Here is a 17,452-nt window from a genome sequence, read left to right as displayed (position 1 = left end):
TATTCACAAGGGTATTTTCACGACTAGAGGCTTTTTCATGAACTCAAATGGTATTCTTTGTTTTGCCTTCTTTTTCTTTACTTATGAACTTAGTGACACACCCTATAAACTTAGGGCCATATAGTTAGCTTTAATCACAGAATGTATCAGCTTTCTATACCTTTCTTCTATTTAAAAAAGAGGGAAAAAAAGTCCTTGAATTTTAAGTACTCCCTGTCCCTCTGCTCCCCCAGCCCTATTATGCATTCAGCGTTCAGACTTGTTCAGTATTTGGCTCTTGCTGTTCTTACTAACCTCATCCTCTGCTTTTAGTTAACAGCCCGGTCCTTGCCCACTGTACAGTCCGATGAGAGACTTCAGCCTCTGCTTAACCACCTCAGGTAATAATGAAGACACAGCCTTGTTTTGCGTATAAATGCAAGTGCATTAAAGCGGGTAAAGTATATTAAAGTGGTTAAAACTTTTCCGATTACTAAAAACTTAAAGTTTTTTCTTGCTTTAATTTGGTGATTTAAGTTTTTAATATAATACATGTTACCCTTGACTTTAGGGTACCATGGAAAGCTCTTTTTATTCAATAAAAGTGTGTAGAACTGGTTGATAAGTTTAAGTTAAAATGAGTAGAGATGACTAGCTACAGAAAGATCTCAAAGGGAATGAGCTATTTACTTAAATACAAGGCTAAGGCATATTTTGGGACCCCCACATATTTTATGGGGGGTAGAGGAAATAGGTGGGATTTATTTTCTAAATACAAAAATAAAGTATCCTCATTAAAAAAGCAAACTTAGAAAATACAGGAGAGTAAAAGGAAAAACCCATCGCCACTACTTAGGATACTTCCTTTCGTTATGTTTTAAAACCCAGAAATTAGACTTATCCAATTTGCTATTTTTTGATTTTAAAATAAACGTTGTAGACTTTTTTATTCTGTTATTAGAATCTCTCCAAAAACGCAATTTTTAGTTACTACGTGATGTTTTCTGTATGGATGTATTATAGTGTATTTATCTCTCTTGTAGGGGTGGGTGGGGGGGCAGTTAGACTATTTCTAGTTCTTTTCACAAGTATAAGAAAATGTCAGATGTAAATCTTTATCTGTATTTCTGATCATTTCCTTAGCATAGATTTTCAGAAGTAGAATTACTTTGTCAAAGCATATGAACCATTTTAAGAATTAAATATATGTATTTTTTTCAAAAACCTTTCTTATATTTTCATATTGTGTAAGATTTCCCATGTTACCATACCCTGAACAGGATGGGGCAGCCAAAATAGTTGCTAATTTAAAAGTTAATCATAGAGATACTGTTGTGATCACATACATTTCATTTATTATTATTAGGAATGATTTTAAAATATTCATTTTTATTTTGGGGTAAGATTAACTCTCTGTATCTTTCCCCATTTATAGATAGCATTTCCTGATTTTATTTGAGCTTAAGTACTTTAAATATAAAGGATAGTAATTCTTCATTGTTTTTTGTTACAAACATTTTTTTCTGCAAGTTTTTGATTGTTACATTGTCCAATGTACCTACATTTTCAAGTTTTATGTAGCTAAGCACCAGTAGTGTTTTCTTTTATGGTTTCTTTTTTTTTTCTTTTCTGTTTTATGTTATGAAACTGAGAATGTCACTTCTCATTCCAAAACTTGGGTGGATACTAATTTCCAGTATCTTTTAGTATTCATTTTTTCTCCCTGCCCTCCCATTTCCTTTTTTTCTTCCTCCCCCACTCTTCTCTCCAGTAATTTTTCCTTCCCAGAGAGATACTTTTGAATTATAGGTACATGTAATAGTTTTGTTGGAGGGGAAGGTCAGATTAACATTTCATCAGGACTGAGTAGCATAAATATTATACTTAGTTGTTAAAATTTCCTAGCTCACTGTCTTAGTGAATCATGGTTGAGTCACTTCCCCAACCCCCCTCTCCTGCCTGTTAAAATCATCAACAGGTCAGGTCTCCTGAGTATGTGTCTTACTGTATTAGCCTCTTATCTGCTCTGCTTGACACCAGCTTTCTTTTCTCTAAACTATTTCACGTCATTGTCAGAGTGATTATATTATTCCTTGGCTCAAAACCATTCTGGCTCTATTCCTTGGCTCAAAACCATTCTGGCTCCCCAGTTTCATTTTGGATGAAATCTGAACTTCTTAGCCTGGCATATGAAGTCCTCGTGGGAGGGGCCTGGCCTGTCTCTTCAGACCCTTTTCGTTGGGTGGTGGCCACCTAACTTCTAGTGCCACCACATGCCTTGAAGTTGCTCAGATACAGCATGCCATTATTGACTTCTATGTCCTTGTAAATGTTTTTCCTCTGCCTGGAATGCTCTTCTCCTGTTTCCAACTTCTATAACTTGACTAACTTTTGCTTGTCCTTGAAGACTCAGCTCATGTCCCTTCCTCTGGTAAGTTTCCCCGACCATTTAGCTGTCATGCCCACTTTCTTCTGTCTGAATCTGATAATTTTTATGTGTCTCCATAATCCTCTATGGCTCCCTCTATATTCCAGGACTTAGAATGTAATCGTTTGTTTACTTGTCTCATTATTATAGTATGAGCTGCTGGAGAGTTTGTAAAGTGCCTTTCATGTTTGTTTCCAGTGGCTGGGACAGTATCTGGCACATGTTCGTATTTATTATGTGTTTTGTTGAGTGAATGAATGTGTATTATAACAGTGATATTTTGTTGTTTTTTATGCATAACTTTTTGTTTTATAATTTATACGTCATGTTGTCACAGTGTTTCCTATAAAACCACTGGTGTATAAGATACAAACCTGAAGCCGAATCACACTTCTAGTTAATGCTTGATTCTGTGCAATAATGATGGATTCTCCTTCCTCCATCTGTCTGTGTATAGTCTCTCTGTGTATTTTTATGTAGTTATAATTAAAGTGGGTAAACTTTTTAGAAAATCCTTTTTTTACTTAATATGTCATATCTATGTAATAAGTAGAAAATTGATTTTTATGGTTCTAATTTTAAGTGACTGTATAATCAGCTGAGGAGAGATATATCTCTTTTTTACTAACCATTCCCATTTTATTGGGTATTTAGGCTCTTTTGGTTGTATAAACCTGTGAAGAAAAATTACAGAATGTTAGCAGTTTCTCTAGGCCAGATTACTCCCCTAAAGTAACCTGGGGAGAAGAAATGCTGTAATGACTTCATGAAGGAGGAATTGTAGCATAGATGTTTTCCAGCAGATGGAGATAAGAACAAAGGAGAGCAGCAAACGAGGTGATATATAGCTTTGAAGACATAAGAGAGTTCTTTATTCTAAGGGTGTCATATTTTCCAGGCGAGAATGTGGTGGAGTGCTTAACACGTGAACCAGTGACTTGAAAAAGATGGAATTCAGGAAGGTGAATTTTAAAGCTCATGAATTTTGAGTCTTTAAATCTTAGTACATCTAGATTAGAACTTTCTGTTGTAGTCATAACAAATTTCCACAAACTTAGCTGAGTGAAACAACACTAATTTATTTTCATGTAGTTCTGTAGTTTAGAAATCTGACATAGGTCTCATGGAGCTAAAATCAAGATGTAAGTAGGGCTGTGGTCCTTACTGGAGGCTCTGGGGAAGAATCTGCTTCCAAGCTTTGTCATGTTGTTGGAGGCATTTAGTTTCTTGCTGTGGTAGGACTGAGGTCTCCGTTTACCTGCTGGCTTGTCAACCAGGAACGCTTCTTTGCCCCGAGAGCTGCCCACATTCCTTCTAATGCTTCCCATGAGCCCCCAGAGGCCTTTTACTGGTCCTTGCATGTGGTCCCATCTCAGAGCCAGTAACAGCACATGAAATCCTTCTCATGATTCAAATTTCTCTACTTTCTCCTTCTGCTGCATCTCTCTGCTTCCACCCTGAGAAAGTTCTCGGTTTTACAGGCTCATGTGATTATATTGGCCCACACAGATATCCAGGATAATCTCCCCATCTCAAGGTCCTTAACCTTAATTGCAGCTGCGTAGTCCCTTTTGCCATATGACCTGCCATCTTACGGGTTCCAGGGATTAGAGTGTGAACATCTTTGGAAGACCGTTTAGCTGCCTATTATAATAAGGGTTTTTTTGGGGGGTGGGAGGAGTTGAAAACATCATTTTTGCAAACCTGTTTCTCAGTTTTAGAAGTAAAGCAGCACTCTTAATTTATGTAGCATACTGAATTTCTCTTGGGTTTTGTCATTAGGTTAATTCACTTTGCTAGCTTAACGTATTTTAAAGTTGAAAACAGGGTGATGATTTTCACAGAAATATAAGTTACTCATTTTCTTTTTATAGATATAGAAAGAAGATAGGAGAATCTTTTCAGTCTCTTCAACTGGCTGTCTAGCCAAGTCAAATATGTACCTTTGCAAACAGTAGGCTTTGTAATGAGGTTATGGCTACAGTACACAGTGGTGTACTACTTGTGGAGTTACTGTGATATGAGAGGTGTTTATAATAGTAAGTACATGGTCACAAACCTTTTAGCATTCGAAGAGTTTATTTTATTTATCATCTATGTAACACATGTTAAGGGAGCTCATACTCCATGTCAGACATGGTGCATGTTCTAGGGATATGTATTTATTTCTGCTCTTATAGATCTTAATGTTGATGAGAAACAAGAGACTTTTCGCTAAAGTAATTACAGTAAATGACGATGACTGTTGTTAGCACAGGAGAGGTCCATGCTTCTGTGGGATCATGGGGCATCAGGGCTGTAGTGAAGCCTCGAGTGTCACAGAACTCTTGCAGCTCGTCCCCAACTAGACGTTTTAGGTTTCTGTTAGCCCTCTGACTCTAAAGTTTCTTCAGGGAGTTAGTTATGGATTGTGGAAACTGGCAGCCTTCCTGGAAAGCAAAATTTATGATTATGTTTTTCAAGTAGTTTTATTATCTGTGGTTATTAATTTTCCTATTCTTCAGTCATTGGGTTTCTTTAAAACATGATGATCCCCTAGTTAAGTAATTAAGAAAATGAGTTACTTTGCATCATGTTAGGCATTAAGTGCTAACAAAATACAAAATGAGGATGATACTATAGGAAATAACTTTCGTAAAAAGCCTGAGAAAATAGTGCGGTAGTTATCGTGATATAGTAGCAGCTAAAAATTAATTTGCTAAATGCTGTGCAATAGAACTTTCTGTGATGACGGAAATGCTCTCTACCTGTGCTGTTCAGTCCAAGAGCCAGTAGCCACATACGGCTGGTGAATGCTGAGATATGGCTGGGGTGATTGAAGAACTGAATTTTTCATTTTATTTAAAATTAAAATTTCAGTAGCCAGTTGTAGCTAATGGGTACTTGATTGGACAATGCTGTTCTGTATCACATTCCAAATACATTTACCCGAGGTTGCCCTAGAAGTTGTACCTATGGAGTTGTTGTAAGAGACTGTGGCTATTAAAGGTCATTCTAAGCCAGGGCAGCTCCTGCACTTCACTTACTATGGTGAACGGTGCCTCCCTGCACCTGAGCTGTCCACCTGTGCAGGACTGTCTCCAGAAATCCCGTAGGAGAGGAATACTGAAAGCTCCCACTGTCATGCTGTGATTCCCGTCCTGGATGTTTGCGTCCACTGATGCCATGTGTGGCCTGTGGTAATCTTGTGAGTTGACCTGTTTGCTTATCCTAAGAAGAACTGGGATTCCAGACACATGAACCTTTATTCAGGGTGAAAACAAAACAAAATTTGGTAAATTGGGCTGAGGAAAAATAGATTACCAGACTAGCGAGTCTCACCACAGGTTTAATGCCCTCTCAATTGTTTATTATTTAGAAAGTAGTTTTATAAAAGATAACACAAAATGAATAAAATAGCCCGTTTTTGATTGAGCTACCTTAGTTGGTCCTGGACATACTGCATCCCTACAATGTAAGGAGGCTCTAGCAGGGACATTTGTCACATGAGCGTAACACCGTGTCGTATATCTTCTAGAGGTCTGCTCCCATTCACCCAATTTAAAGTCATCCCCAAGTGCTGTATGATATTACCTTTCTCTGTTTTCTACACAAGCAACATTATTAGCAGAAAAGATTATTTTCAATTGTTTATTTCTTTGTATTCATTTGTTTGTTTCACCAAATGAGGGGGCAATCTTAGAATACCATAAACTTGTGATAGCCTGTCTCAGAAGCATTCCACTCCGTAAATTATCTGTGGAGGAATGAGAAGATGTTCATCAATTTAATATACTAATTCTACTGGATGTTAGAACTTTATTGCATGCCCTCAATTTTTCATTATCACTGTCTTAGGCAACCTTTCTTTATTGTAATTATTTGACCCTCCTGGGTCAAAACCAAATGAAAACCAACCTCTATTTAAGGGATCATGATACTACTAGAATACACACTAAGATTGTAAAAGAATATAAAAAATTTACTTATGAAAATAGAAGTGTTTGTTGGGGGCTTTAAATGTGGTGAAAATACCTAGGTAGATTTGTAGTTTGAATATTATCTTGTAAGTATGCATGTGTGTTTTACGTTTTAAATCAGTTTTATTGAGGTATTCACATACTGTAAAGTGCACTTATTTCAAAGGTATAGTTCGATGCCACTTGACAAATGTAAGGTATAGAAATTTTGATAGAAAAATGAGATGCAACTCTAAGCTCTTCTGCAATTCATTGGATTGTTGCCGCTTAGAAATTGGAATAAATAGGAAAATAATAGACCACAAGGAACAAGATGAGGCCAACCTAAAATAAAGTGGCAATTGTGGCACTTACAGTTCTTATCTGTTATGGGAACCCATGTGATCTTCATTTTTATTGGATACATGGAATCATAAAATTTCTCTCAGTTGTAGAGAAATATAGATCATTACACTGCATATTGTCTGACAGCAGGTTTGGGGGAAATTTTTGTTTTTCAATGCAAAATAAGTTTTATGCTTGTGGAAAATAATCTACATTCAGTTTGTAACAGAATTTTATTGATTGTATTCTCATTTGGAATAACTGAAAGGAAAATCACCTGGGCCAACTCAAATTGGATACCATACACTACAGATTTAGCTGTAAAAAGAAACTCATTTCAATTTTGGTGGTGACAGCTATCACGTGAATTTTCATGTGATATCCTTCACAGCTGGAAATGACATATTGTAACTTCAGCTCCCTTGATTTCCTATCCACCTAACAAATCCAAGCTGCGGGCACTGTGCTTTATAAATGACTGAATAGCCTAACTTATGTGGACAGAGTATTTTTTTAAATATCCAAAGTGAGTAAAATTGTGATTGCAAAAGTGGACATGTGGGTGATACACAAAACCTTTGTTTCCTCCTCCTGAAATTGTTTTTCCATTTGTGCCATGATTACACCTGGCTTTATGTGAAAAGGTTGTATTGGAACTTGGTATGCTTTTATAGAATGATGTAGGAGATTATGGTTCATTTTGAAAGATGTATTATCAGACTACTTAATGGCCCAAATAGATTTATGTCCTTGATGCAGAGATCAGTTTTGATCCCTTGTGATGCTTTCATCACTGCTTTTTTTATTTTATACCAGTTTTTAAAATATGATAAACTGTTGTCTTCCAGATAGAAAGGAGGAAATAGTGTTAACCTCTTTAGGTTCAAGAGTCCTGGGAAATGATTGACAAAGACAGGAAATATGTTTTGTATGTTATTGTTTTATGAACCTCAGAATCTATCTGTTGGTGGGGAGGGGAGGCAGAGGGATACTTCCCGATAATGGCAGAGGAAGTCTTTTCAGTCTGACTCAGGGTCTGGCTATCATCCATAGTCCTATCCCATCTAGCATGGCTTTTTACAAATGACAGAAGAATGGACAGTTGTAATTAGGTATTGAGGTGGCCATGTAACCCCAAAGATTCCCAAATAGAAATATGTCCCAGCTTTATTTTTCCCCAAAGAAATGATTCAGGTTACCTCCAAACTAATCAGATTTTAAGATTGCTTCCCTAATAGTATAAATGGCAAACAGTGGCTAAAATTCAGAAACTTGATCCCCAGGTAAATGTTGTGAAAACAAGTATATTTGCAGTAGACTTGAGGTGCTTCCTTTAATGGGCCCAGTTGCAACTTATCTGCTGCTTATAACTAGCAGAGACTGGTCATAACTTGGCGGAGAAGTCGGGGTAGGTCCGTTGGCTGTTCTCTCTCTAGTCCTCAAGAGAATCTCTGGACTGCCCTGTGTCATCGTGTCCTCCTCACTGTACAACAGTGCTGTCCGGGAGAAACATAATGAGGACCATAAATGTAAGCCACATATATAATTTTAAGTTACTTAAGTGAAATTAACTTTAGTATTATTTAACTCCTATGAAAAATATCATTGCCACATGTAATCAATACGAACAATCATTCATGAAATGTTTTACATTACTTTTTCATACTAAGTCTTAGAAATCCAGTGTCCACTTGACGTTTATTGAACATCTGAATTCAGACTAAGCTACATTTCAAGTGCTCAGCAGTCCCCTGGCTAGTGGCCACTGTAAGGGACAGTAATTGGATTCCATTGAAATGGAGATTGAAAAGTTTGTGGTTGAATTTTTGCACTTTGGAGACTTCCTAAGAGTGTAAGAATAGATAAAACCTGTCCAGATTATCAGGTTATTCAAGGACCTCTAAATATTTAGTGTGATAGTATAAAAAAGGTAGGATAAAATATGTTTTTCCCCAAATATTCAAGGAAAGACCCTGGTAAATGTTAAGAATGAAGAAAAACGATAACCAAAACATTTCAATGCAATCAGTTTAGGCCTGGATGATGATGATGATGACAATCTAAGTGAAAACTACTGTGATGAATGCTTTTACAGACCTCTCCATTGAGCCTCATGACCACCCTTTGAGGGGAGTACATTTGTGATTCCCCTTGATGATTCCTGCTTACCAGTGAGGAAACTGAAAGAGATGTAGCGGTTTTGGCAGTCACACAGTTAGTGACTAGTGGATACAGAAACTTGTGCTCTTAATCACTTTACTCTGTCTTGCCTCCATGATTGTCTTGGGCAACTTGAACTTGGAAAAAATTATGCAAGTTCAGAGGAGTCACACCAAACTCCTAAAATGTTGCAGCTATTCCGCTGCTCCTTGTTTACTCCCGCAAGTTTCCCTCCATCGTTGGAAAGGGAGAGAATGATAGAAGAAGCAATCACCCTTGAAAAGCTGAGTTTTGTCCTCTCATTTTGTCAGTTGTACCTGGTGGCATTTATGTCACTGTAGTAGAGCTCGTGAACACCGCTCTTGGAGCCGAGGTGTGATCATTCATCTTCTGCTAAGGATCAATGCCACAGCATGAAGAGATGGTTATTTTTTCTTAACCAGCTAATCTTGCCGTGAGACCCACAAATCCACTTTCATATAATTTCTTCTTTTTGTCTTGAACTCTCAGTTTCAATACTCAAAAAGAATTCCCTGCTGAGTACCTAAGTGCTCATATTGTATTTGTGGTGTATTGAACAGTACATAAATTTCTGTTGTTTCTATAAAGAGCCAGTAGCTCTGCCCTTCTCTTATGATTCACAGGTCAGATGTGTGCAGATATGTCTGTTTCAGATTTATCTTTTTATACATCCACTGTATTTTTAATCTGTAATTTAGATGTTTGTGTGGTAGTGTTTCGGGAAAATTCTAATTCCATGGGGATGTGATTAATGACGCATTCCTGTCTCAGTTACCCCTCAATGCCCACCCCATGAATTTAATTGGATTTAAAAATAAGACCATTTTAAATTTGGATACATAAAAATGGATTATGGATATTTTGAAAGTCTTACTTTTCTCCTTTCAGCTTTTAATATGTTGAAACTGTTAGCCAATTTTCTATTTACTGTGATGTTTAAGCTATATTAGAAAACTAGTTGTGCTTGCCTCTTACTTTTTAATGAGTAAGATAATATTGGAAGAAAAAATTCCTCAGATGTGACTGAGTTTTAATTAAGTTGCACGTAAATTTATTGAACAAATGCTACAGTAAAAAGTGTTTTTATATATTTTATATATTATTAGTTCTCTTTTAGTAGATTAGATAATTTAGGACCATCACCTCAAAACAAAACAAAACAAAAAATCAAGGAAAAACACTGAATTACTGCTGTGTAAGCAAAGGGTTTTGTTATACACAATTGCAAAATTCTGTTTTTGTGGGAAATACAATTATGCATTACTTTAGTTTTTTTATAGGTTTTAAACTTGATGGAGCCTCAAATTTTCATTAAAATGGTAACTTAGCACTATGTTATTGCAAAAGGAGATAGGATTTAAAGTTTCTTTTTGTTTTAATGGTTTTTGTTTACAGACCTGCCTTACAGGACCCACCTGCCCAATTTCAGTTCTTTTTTTCCTCCATCTGTTGTCGTTTTTTGCCACCGAACACAGAACCTCTTCATCTATAAACCGGTTTAGAAATTTCCATGGTTTTGCTTGTCTCTTTCTGCCTGTCTGAGGTATGCTCTCTTTCCAGATTCTGAGAAAAACTGGACTTTTTTATTATTTCAAAATGCTACCTCTTATCACATGCTTACTTTTAACCCCCTACCACACCTTATTAAACTTAAATGACATACTTTTATAAACCTGTTCAAAATTTAAGAATGTTTTAATGCATATAAAATTTTAAATTACAAACGATAAAAATGCTAAAACAACCAGGCCTTTGATTTTTCTGTGATGGTCACATCCTACTTCTAAGCCTTCAAATTCAGCTCATTTTCTGATGACCATCTCTTACTTTTCCACCTGACTCCCAGTCTCTCATTCTCACTGATTGTCCTCCTCTTCTCATCTCAGCCTGTCGAGCTTGTCCACAACCGAATTCATCTCTCCCTCCTGGTTCAACAGGCTTCTCTATTCAGCCTGGACTCTGGATGTTTCAGCAACATTCTGGTAACATTTTACAATCCTGCGGTCTGTTTCTAAAGCCTATAATTCTCTCTATTCACTGCTATTTCATTCCTTAAGAACTGTTAACACTACACCCTTCTTTTAGAAGAGACCTGTTCTCTGTGGGCTTGGGGAATATTTGAAGGTTGGTGTGGCCCTCATCCCATGGTACGTCTTCTGCATCATCTCTGATTCTTCTCCGCTGTTGACTCTTTCTTGGTCGCAAAGGCGCAGACTGATTCAGAGACTACAGAGGGGCTCTTGAGTGGATTTTGGTTGGTTTTGTTGTTTTCTTGGTAATTAGAATCTGTTATATCCAAATACCGACAAATGCGATGTGGAAAATATTTGTTATTGAAAGTCTGACAATCTAATGGCTTTTAAAAAAATGAAGTTTGTCTTGGGTTTTATGCACTTACATGGTTCTATTTGGGTTAGTGAAGGTGTTTCTTTTCCTGGTACAATGTAGTAATTGTAAACATTTTAGCAAAAGTATACTATATCTTTTTATAACCTATCTTCAGAGCATATTCTAATATAATTGAATACTCATAAAACCACGTCTTTGTGTTTTTACTACTTTTCTGGGTTTTTGATAACTTGAGAAAACTCTATATAACATTCACTCTTAGTGAATAAAAGAATCTCTAGCAAATAAATGATAAAATTATGCATGGGGAGTGCAATCGCTTCACTGCAGTCCCTTACCACCCATACTTATGGATGAACAAATTGATGCGTAGGTTGACTTGTCTTTTCTCTTTTTAATTGTGGCAAATTAGGGGCCAAACTGAGAATTAAATCAAATCGTGATCATTCAAGATTCTCTGATTAGTTAATCAAATGTTCCTCTTTATATTTGGCAAAATAATGATTTGTGACATAATTTGAATTCTGTGGCCCATTAAAATATTTGTTGGTCTGCTGGATTGAAAAAAATGGCGATTGTGTTGTATGTCAATTTATTCTTTTATGAAAAGTTAGAAGCAGGAATATTTTTACATCTTCTGAATCCCCCTTGTTTAAAAACTGTACTTAAGTGACAGTGAGTGTTTCTCAAAATAAAGCCATTATTATATAAAATGGACAGAAAACAGTATTATCTGCTGGTTTTAGGTGTGTTTATATATCTATGTATTTCCATTTGTGTGTCTTGAACTAATTAAAAATGTTTTTGCTGTGAAAAATTACTATTACTATTTCTGTGTTTCCCCAATGTAGGTAAAAAGTGTTCATTTGTAAAACTGTTCTTTTTTTTAATCTTCAAAATTAGAATATATTTTGACAGTTTCTTAATGTAGCTGCTGCATTCATTTGGAAGCAGTGTGATGTAAAGCTGACACTGAGCGCTGAATGTGGTAGAAAGGTGCCTCACTCTCTTGGGTACTTGTTTTGAATGTCATTTAGCGATATCCCTCGGCACTTCCAAGCAAAAGCCAAAGGACCAGTTTCCTGAGCTCATATGAATTGTTCTTAAGGACGTTTATTCTTTTATGGCAGTATTACTTGTTGCCCCTTTTTTCCTACCTTACTGCCTTCCTTTCTCCATCTATTGCCACTACTTTATTTCAGGCTTCCACCTTTTCTTGCCTGGAACATTGCAGTACTCTTCCAACTGATTTTCTATTGCCCGGTCTCTTCCCTTCCTGGTCATTCCTCTATTCTGCTTGCTTTCTCAAGTATAGACCTGATTATGTGACTGGTTCTTTGTTGCCTGCAGAGTATTGGATACAGTGCTTCTCATGATCTGCCTTTTTAGTGTTATATGCCTCAATTCCCCCACCTCAGCTTCATCTATTCATAACTAGTTCAAATATGTATCAAATAGCTGTGATGTACCAACCCCTCTAAACAAGACATAAATTATCCCTCTGATCATGAGTAGAAGAGAAATCTCATTCCTGATTCTGATGCTGAAAATCTTCATTTCTGTCATTTTTCCTCCCATAGGTTCTAAGCTTGCCCTCGCTTGGTTGGCTGGTGGCCATCTTCCTGTATATTAATAATGTTTTTAGAAATATGATATCTATATAAATTTCTTATATTCTCTGTAGTTATTTGTGCCCAGTAAAGTCTTTGTAGTAAACATTGCTACCATTCTCTTTCCTTTTACCTTTTTTTCCTTGGAGTTTATTTAGCCCCTTTGCATATGCTATTGAAGTGTTGGGGAACCAGCATCTTCTACCACCATTCAGGCAAATATGTGTGTCTTCTTCACATATCTTCTTTTTATACTTAGTATACTACATTAATGTGGGCTGAGGAAAACTTCCTTGTGGTATAGTAACCATTTGGCTCTGCCTACACAACAATTACAGTCATGCTTGTACATCCTTTTACCATTTATACAGGTATTGTATTTGCAAATCTAATTGATCTGAACAATCCTGTTAGATGATTACAATCACTTTATAGACTAAGAAGCTGAAGCTGTAGGGGTCACTGGAGTGAGTGGCCCAGTACTCCCAACTGAAGGATGGTTCCTCTAATAGGGTCATGCTTCCTTCCCTTTCCATCCTGTTTTCTCTCTACTCATTGGTCAAGACTGCAATTGCTCTGTGTACTGGAATGTGATTTACTGATTTTAATTAGTACTTTGAATATATTATTTCATTTAATTTGCCAGCATTTCTGGCAGTTAGGCAAGCCTGGCATTATTAATGTCATTTTACAAATGAGGATAATGCAAAACAGGATGGTTAAGAGGCTTGCCCCAGTTTGCTAACTAGTGATTTAGAAAATAAAAACAAGAAGCCTTCATACTCCTAGTCTACTGCTCTTTCCATTGCCCTGTGCTGTCTGTTTGCTCCACTGTAAGACACATTGGAAAGTGAAACACATTTTTACTTTTGGGATTCTACTGAAACATTGATCTGGTTATGCTCTATATTAAGATGTAAAATATTAAAATTATATGGCAACTGTTGGTTCAACTTAGCATGAGGTTTTATATGCCATGGAACTACTAGGATTAAAGGAATGGATAGAATCCAGTGATACGTTAATGGTCACAAATTTATTACTCAAGGTATAAATAATACCAGAGGCAAGAAGCTGTGTTTTAGGGTTTGGGATCATTCTGTATGACTCCTTGGCATTCCGCTCCTCCTACTCTCAGAGCAATTCTCAGGCCATTCTTAGCCCATGGAAGGAGGGCTATAGGTAGGGGAAACCTACGCTTCTCACAGTCTCCTAGCCAGTGGTTGCAGCATCCCAAGCCACACTGTAATTTTGTTTGATAATCCATACTCATTGTTTAAGTGGTGCAATTGATTGGCTATAGGAACAGCAGGCTTTCTACAGAGCATCTTGAGTGTGTATATTGTTTAGCAGCAAGAATCTTTAACTGAGCATGTAGGAAGTAGAAAATCTAGAATTCTTGATGATCGTAATGATTGCTTTATTTCAGATTTCCCTTTAGTTATAGAGTCTACATAAATCACGTTTTTTTTTTGTGGTTTTGTATGTAATCTATCAGCTCTTCTTCACTATGTCATATCTGAATGTCTGCATCTGATTAGTGTGTATGGAGTTGGGCCTGGGTATGGTGTTGTGTCAAGGAGATGAAAAATTACAAAGGTGGGTGGCTTTAGGCAGTATATCCCGAGTTAAAAGTAATTATTTCTAAATAATAGTACAGGAAAATCTGTTATAGGAAAGAGAATGGCATGGCATGTGAAGAAACAGGGAATTAGGAGTCAAAAGGTTTGAGTTCCTAACTGCACTGCTGACTTGCTTCCTGATGAACAAATTTCAAACTCGTCTGAGCCTCTGTTTCCTCATTTGTTAAATGTAAAATAAAAATGCTCTCTCAGGGTTATGAGGATGTCATGAGAGCATGTAGGTAAGGATTCTTTGCATGTATAAAGTCCTATTCAGATGTTGTTTAATAAATAGTAATTACTATATGTCAGGTCTTGTTAAATTTTTTTGTTTTACAGTAATAATTGACAGACAATATTATATTAGTTTCAGGTGTACAACAGAGTGATTAGACATTTAAATACCTTAGGAAGTGATCACCCCAATAAGTCTAGTATCCTTTGACACCCTACGTAGTTATTAGAATGTTATTGTCTTTGTTCCCTATACTGTGCTTTGAGAAAAGTTATTTCAGTTCAGACCTCCTGTCAAAACTGCAAAGCGGGCATTACTATCTGCATTGGACAGATAAGGAACTTGACAGTCTAAGGAACTTGCACAAGGACTTACACTAGCAAGTGATGATTCCTGATTTAAGCTCCACTTTCTTTCTGCCTGTGTTGTCATGCTGTTAATGCAGGGTCAGTAGTAGAGGTTTGAATGTTAACAGCAGTTTGTGTTATGTTTCGAAGAAATGGAAATGTCGTGCTATACTAGGAGTGAGGGAGAGCCAGACTGCCACTACATGTTTGTATTATTTTCGGGAAAGTTACTTAAATGTACTCTATTAAATACTACCTTTAAAACACTCGGCCATGTTTCTGCTAAGGTTTATGTGTAAAATGTTTTCTCATTCTGACTATATCAGCATAAACAAATTTCCTTTGATGTGACCCAAATTGTTTTACAAATCCTATTTTAATACTTTGTTCTTTTTATTTTTAGTCATTCCTACACTGGTCAAGATTACAGCACACAGGGAAGTGTTGGGAAGATTTCTTTAGATCAGATCGATTCGGTAAGCATCACATCCTTTTAAATTTAGAACTTTGTCAATGGAGGAAGCACAGGTTTCCTTTAACTAAAGATTATTTTGGGGTGGGAAGATTGGGAGAGAATATTATTTCATTGCTTGATAATCATTTTTAAAGGAAATCCTATGTGCTGTACATTGTGTGTGTGTGTGTGTGTGTGTGTGTGTATACATATATTTATCATAGGAATACCAAAATTAATCAGAGAATTGAATTCTGATAAAAACAGGATTTAATTAATTATTCCAAAGGGGAATTCTTTTAGGTGGTGATAGCAAGATGGTGTTTATGTGTTTCTATTTAAACATCATATGCATTTTAAAAAGGAGAAATGGAAAACACTAAGTGTATCCACTTGCTAGGGCTAGTGTAACAAAATAACACAGACTGGGTACCTTAAACAACAGAAATTTATTTTCTCATAGTTTGGGAGGATAGAATTGCAGCATCAAGGTGTCAGCAAGTTTGATTTCTTTTGAGGCCTCTCCCCTTGGCTTCTAGATGTCCACCTTCTCCCTGCGTCCTCACAGGGTTTCTCACTGTGTGTGCAGCCCTGGTGTCTCTTTCTCTTCTTAGAAGTTGGACAGGGCCCCACCTTCATGACCTTATTTAACCTTAATAACGTCTTAAAGGCCCCGTCTCCAAATACAGTCACATTCTGAGGTACTGGGGGTTAAGACCTGAACATTGTGAATTTTGGGAAGATGCAGTTCATTCCATGACACTATAGTCTCCCATCCTTGGGCTTCCATTAGGTTACTAGACAGCTCATTTCAGCTTCACTTTGTGGTTCCGTAGTAGAATGAAAGAGTAGCATAATTTAATATAATCTGTAGGATTTCTCTTTAATACATAATTGAATTTCCACTCTATCCAAAAAAGGGAAAGTAAACCAGCTATAAATAACATTTTTTTAGACAGTTACCAAATTTTTTACAAGAAATTGAAAACATACCAAGGTTTTAATGCTTGGGAATAAGAATCACAAGTATAATATGGTGAATAGGGAGAGACCATGAGTTATTTAGAGACCAGAATGAATAGGTCTTTTTTATTTGAAAAAGTATTATCAATACTTGCAGTTAATATGCCTAGAGATAACAAGAGGATTGCCCATTTATGCAATTAATTTGAATTTTTTTTTCAAAGATGCCCCACCATTTACTTTTCTCAAACAATTATTTCATCTCTAACACTTCCTGTGATTTGTGTTTATGTTATGTGAATGGTTGGAAGTTAATTCTATTTCTAATTCTATAACATTCACAAGCAAATGTGAACTTGGCTGGGTACTGTGGGAAGATACAGAAGTATAATCATTAGTTTATTTAATGAACTATATTGAGCCCATCAGTTACGCACCAGCCACTGTGCTGTGAATACAGAGGTGAATAAAACAGAAAATACCTCTGCTTTCATGCACCTTACTTGAGGGAGGTAGACAACATAGTTAATAATAAATAAGCAATGTAATGATGAATTACAGTGAGTGCTTTGATGATCATATCTGAGTTTGAGACTGAGATTCCGTGCTATGTCATACAGTTTACCATTTGCACGCCCCTCAGTGTTCTCAGTTTCTTCTCTAAGTGTTTCCTTTAGATTTCTCTTCTAACTGAAGTCTGGTGCCCTCCGTGACACTGTTTCCCCCCGTGTCCATTTTTAAGTGGAAACTCCTCCCTCCTTGCCCTTCACCCCCCGACACACACACCCTGTGTAGGTATGGGGTATATCTTCCTTGGTCCACATTACCACTTCCAAGCCATTTCTCTGCCTTCCATTGTCAGGACTCCAAGTCTTCTAAAGCCTTGAAATCACGTTATACCACCTGATAGCTCTCCCTGTTGCTGATGCCTCCCACCCCCTGCCCTCATTCCCTGATGGCTTCAGCCCCAATCATGGTCTTTTGCGCTAGCGCTGCTCCTG

The 17,452-nt window shown here is 36.7% G+C and overlaps 1 protein-coding gene across 2 annotated transcripts in view; it reads left to right on the top strand.

Annotated features, from left to right (window-relative positions):
* Positions 1 to 17,452, top strand: part of PRIM2 (DNA primase subunit 2) — a 191,624-nt gene that overhangs the window by 93,789 nt on the left and 80,383 nt on the right. For both annotated transcript variants that reach the window (XM_081044533.1, XM_081044534.1), the window contains exons 8-9: positions 313 to 380; positions 15,438 to 15,510. In XM_081044533.1, the coding sequence (XP_080900659.1) occupies positions 313 to 380; positions 15,438 to 15,510 (141 nt within the window). The remainder of the gene's footprint in view (positions 1 to 312; positions 381 to 15,437; positions 15,511 to 17,452) is intronic.

Source organism: Rhinolophus hipposideros (assembly GCF_964194185.1).
Source record: "Rhinolophus hipposideros genome assembly, chromosome: 3".
Lineage (NCBI taxonomy): Eukaryota > Metazoa > Chordata > Mammalia > Chiroptera > Rhinolophidae > Rhinolophus > Rhinolophus hipposideros.
The sequence above is the reverse complement of the archived record's forward strand: the minus strand, read 5'-3'. Positions and strand labels throughout refer to the sequence as shown.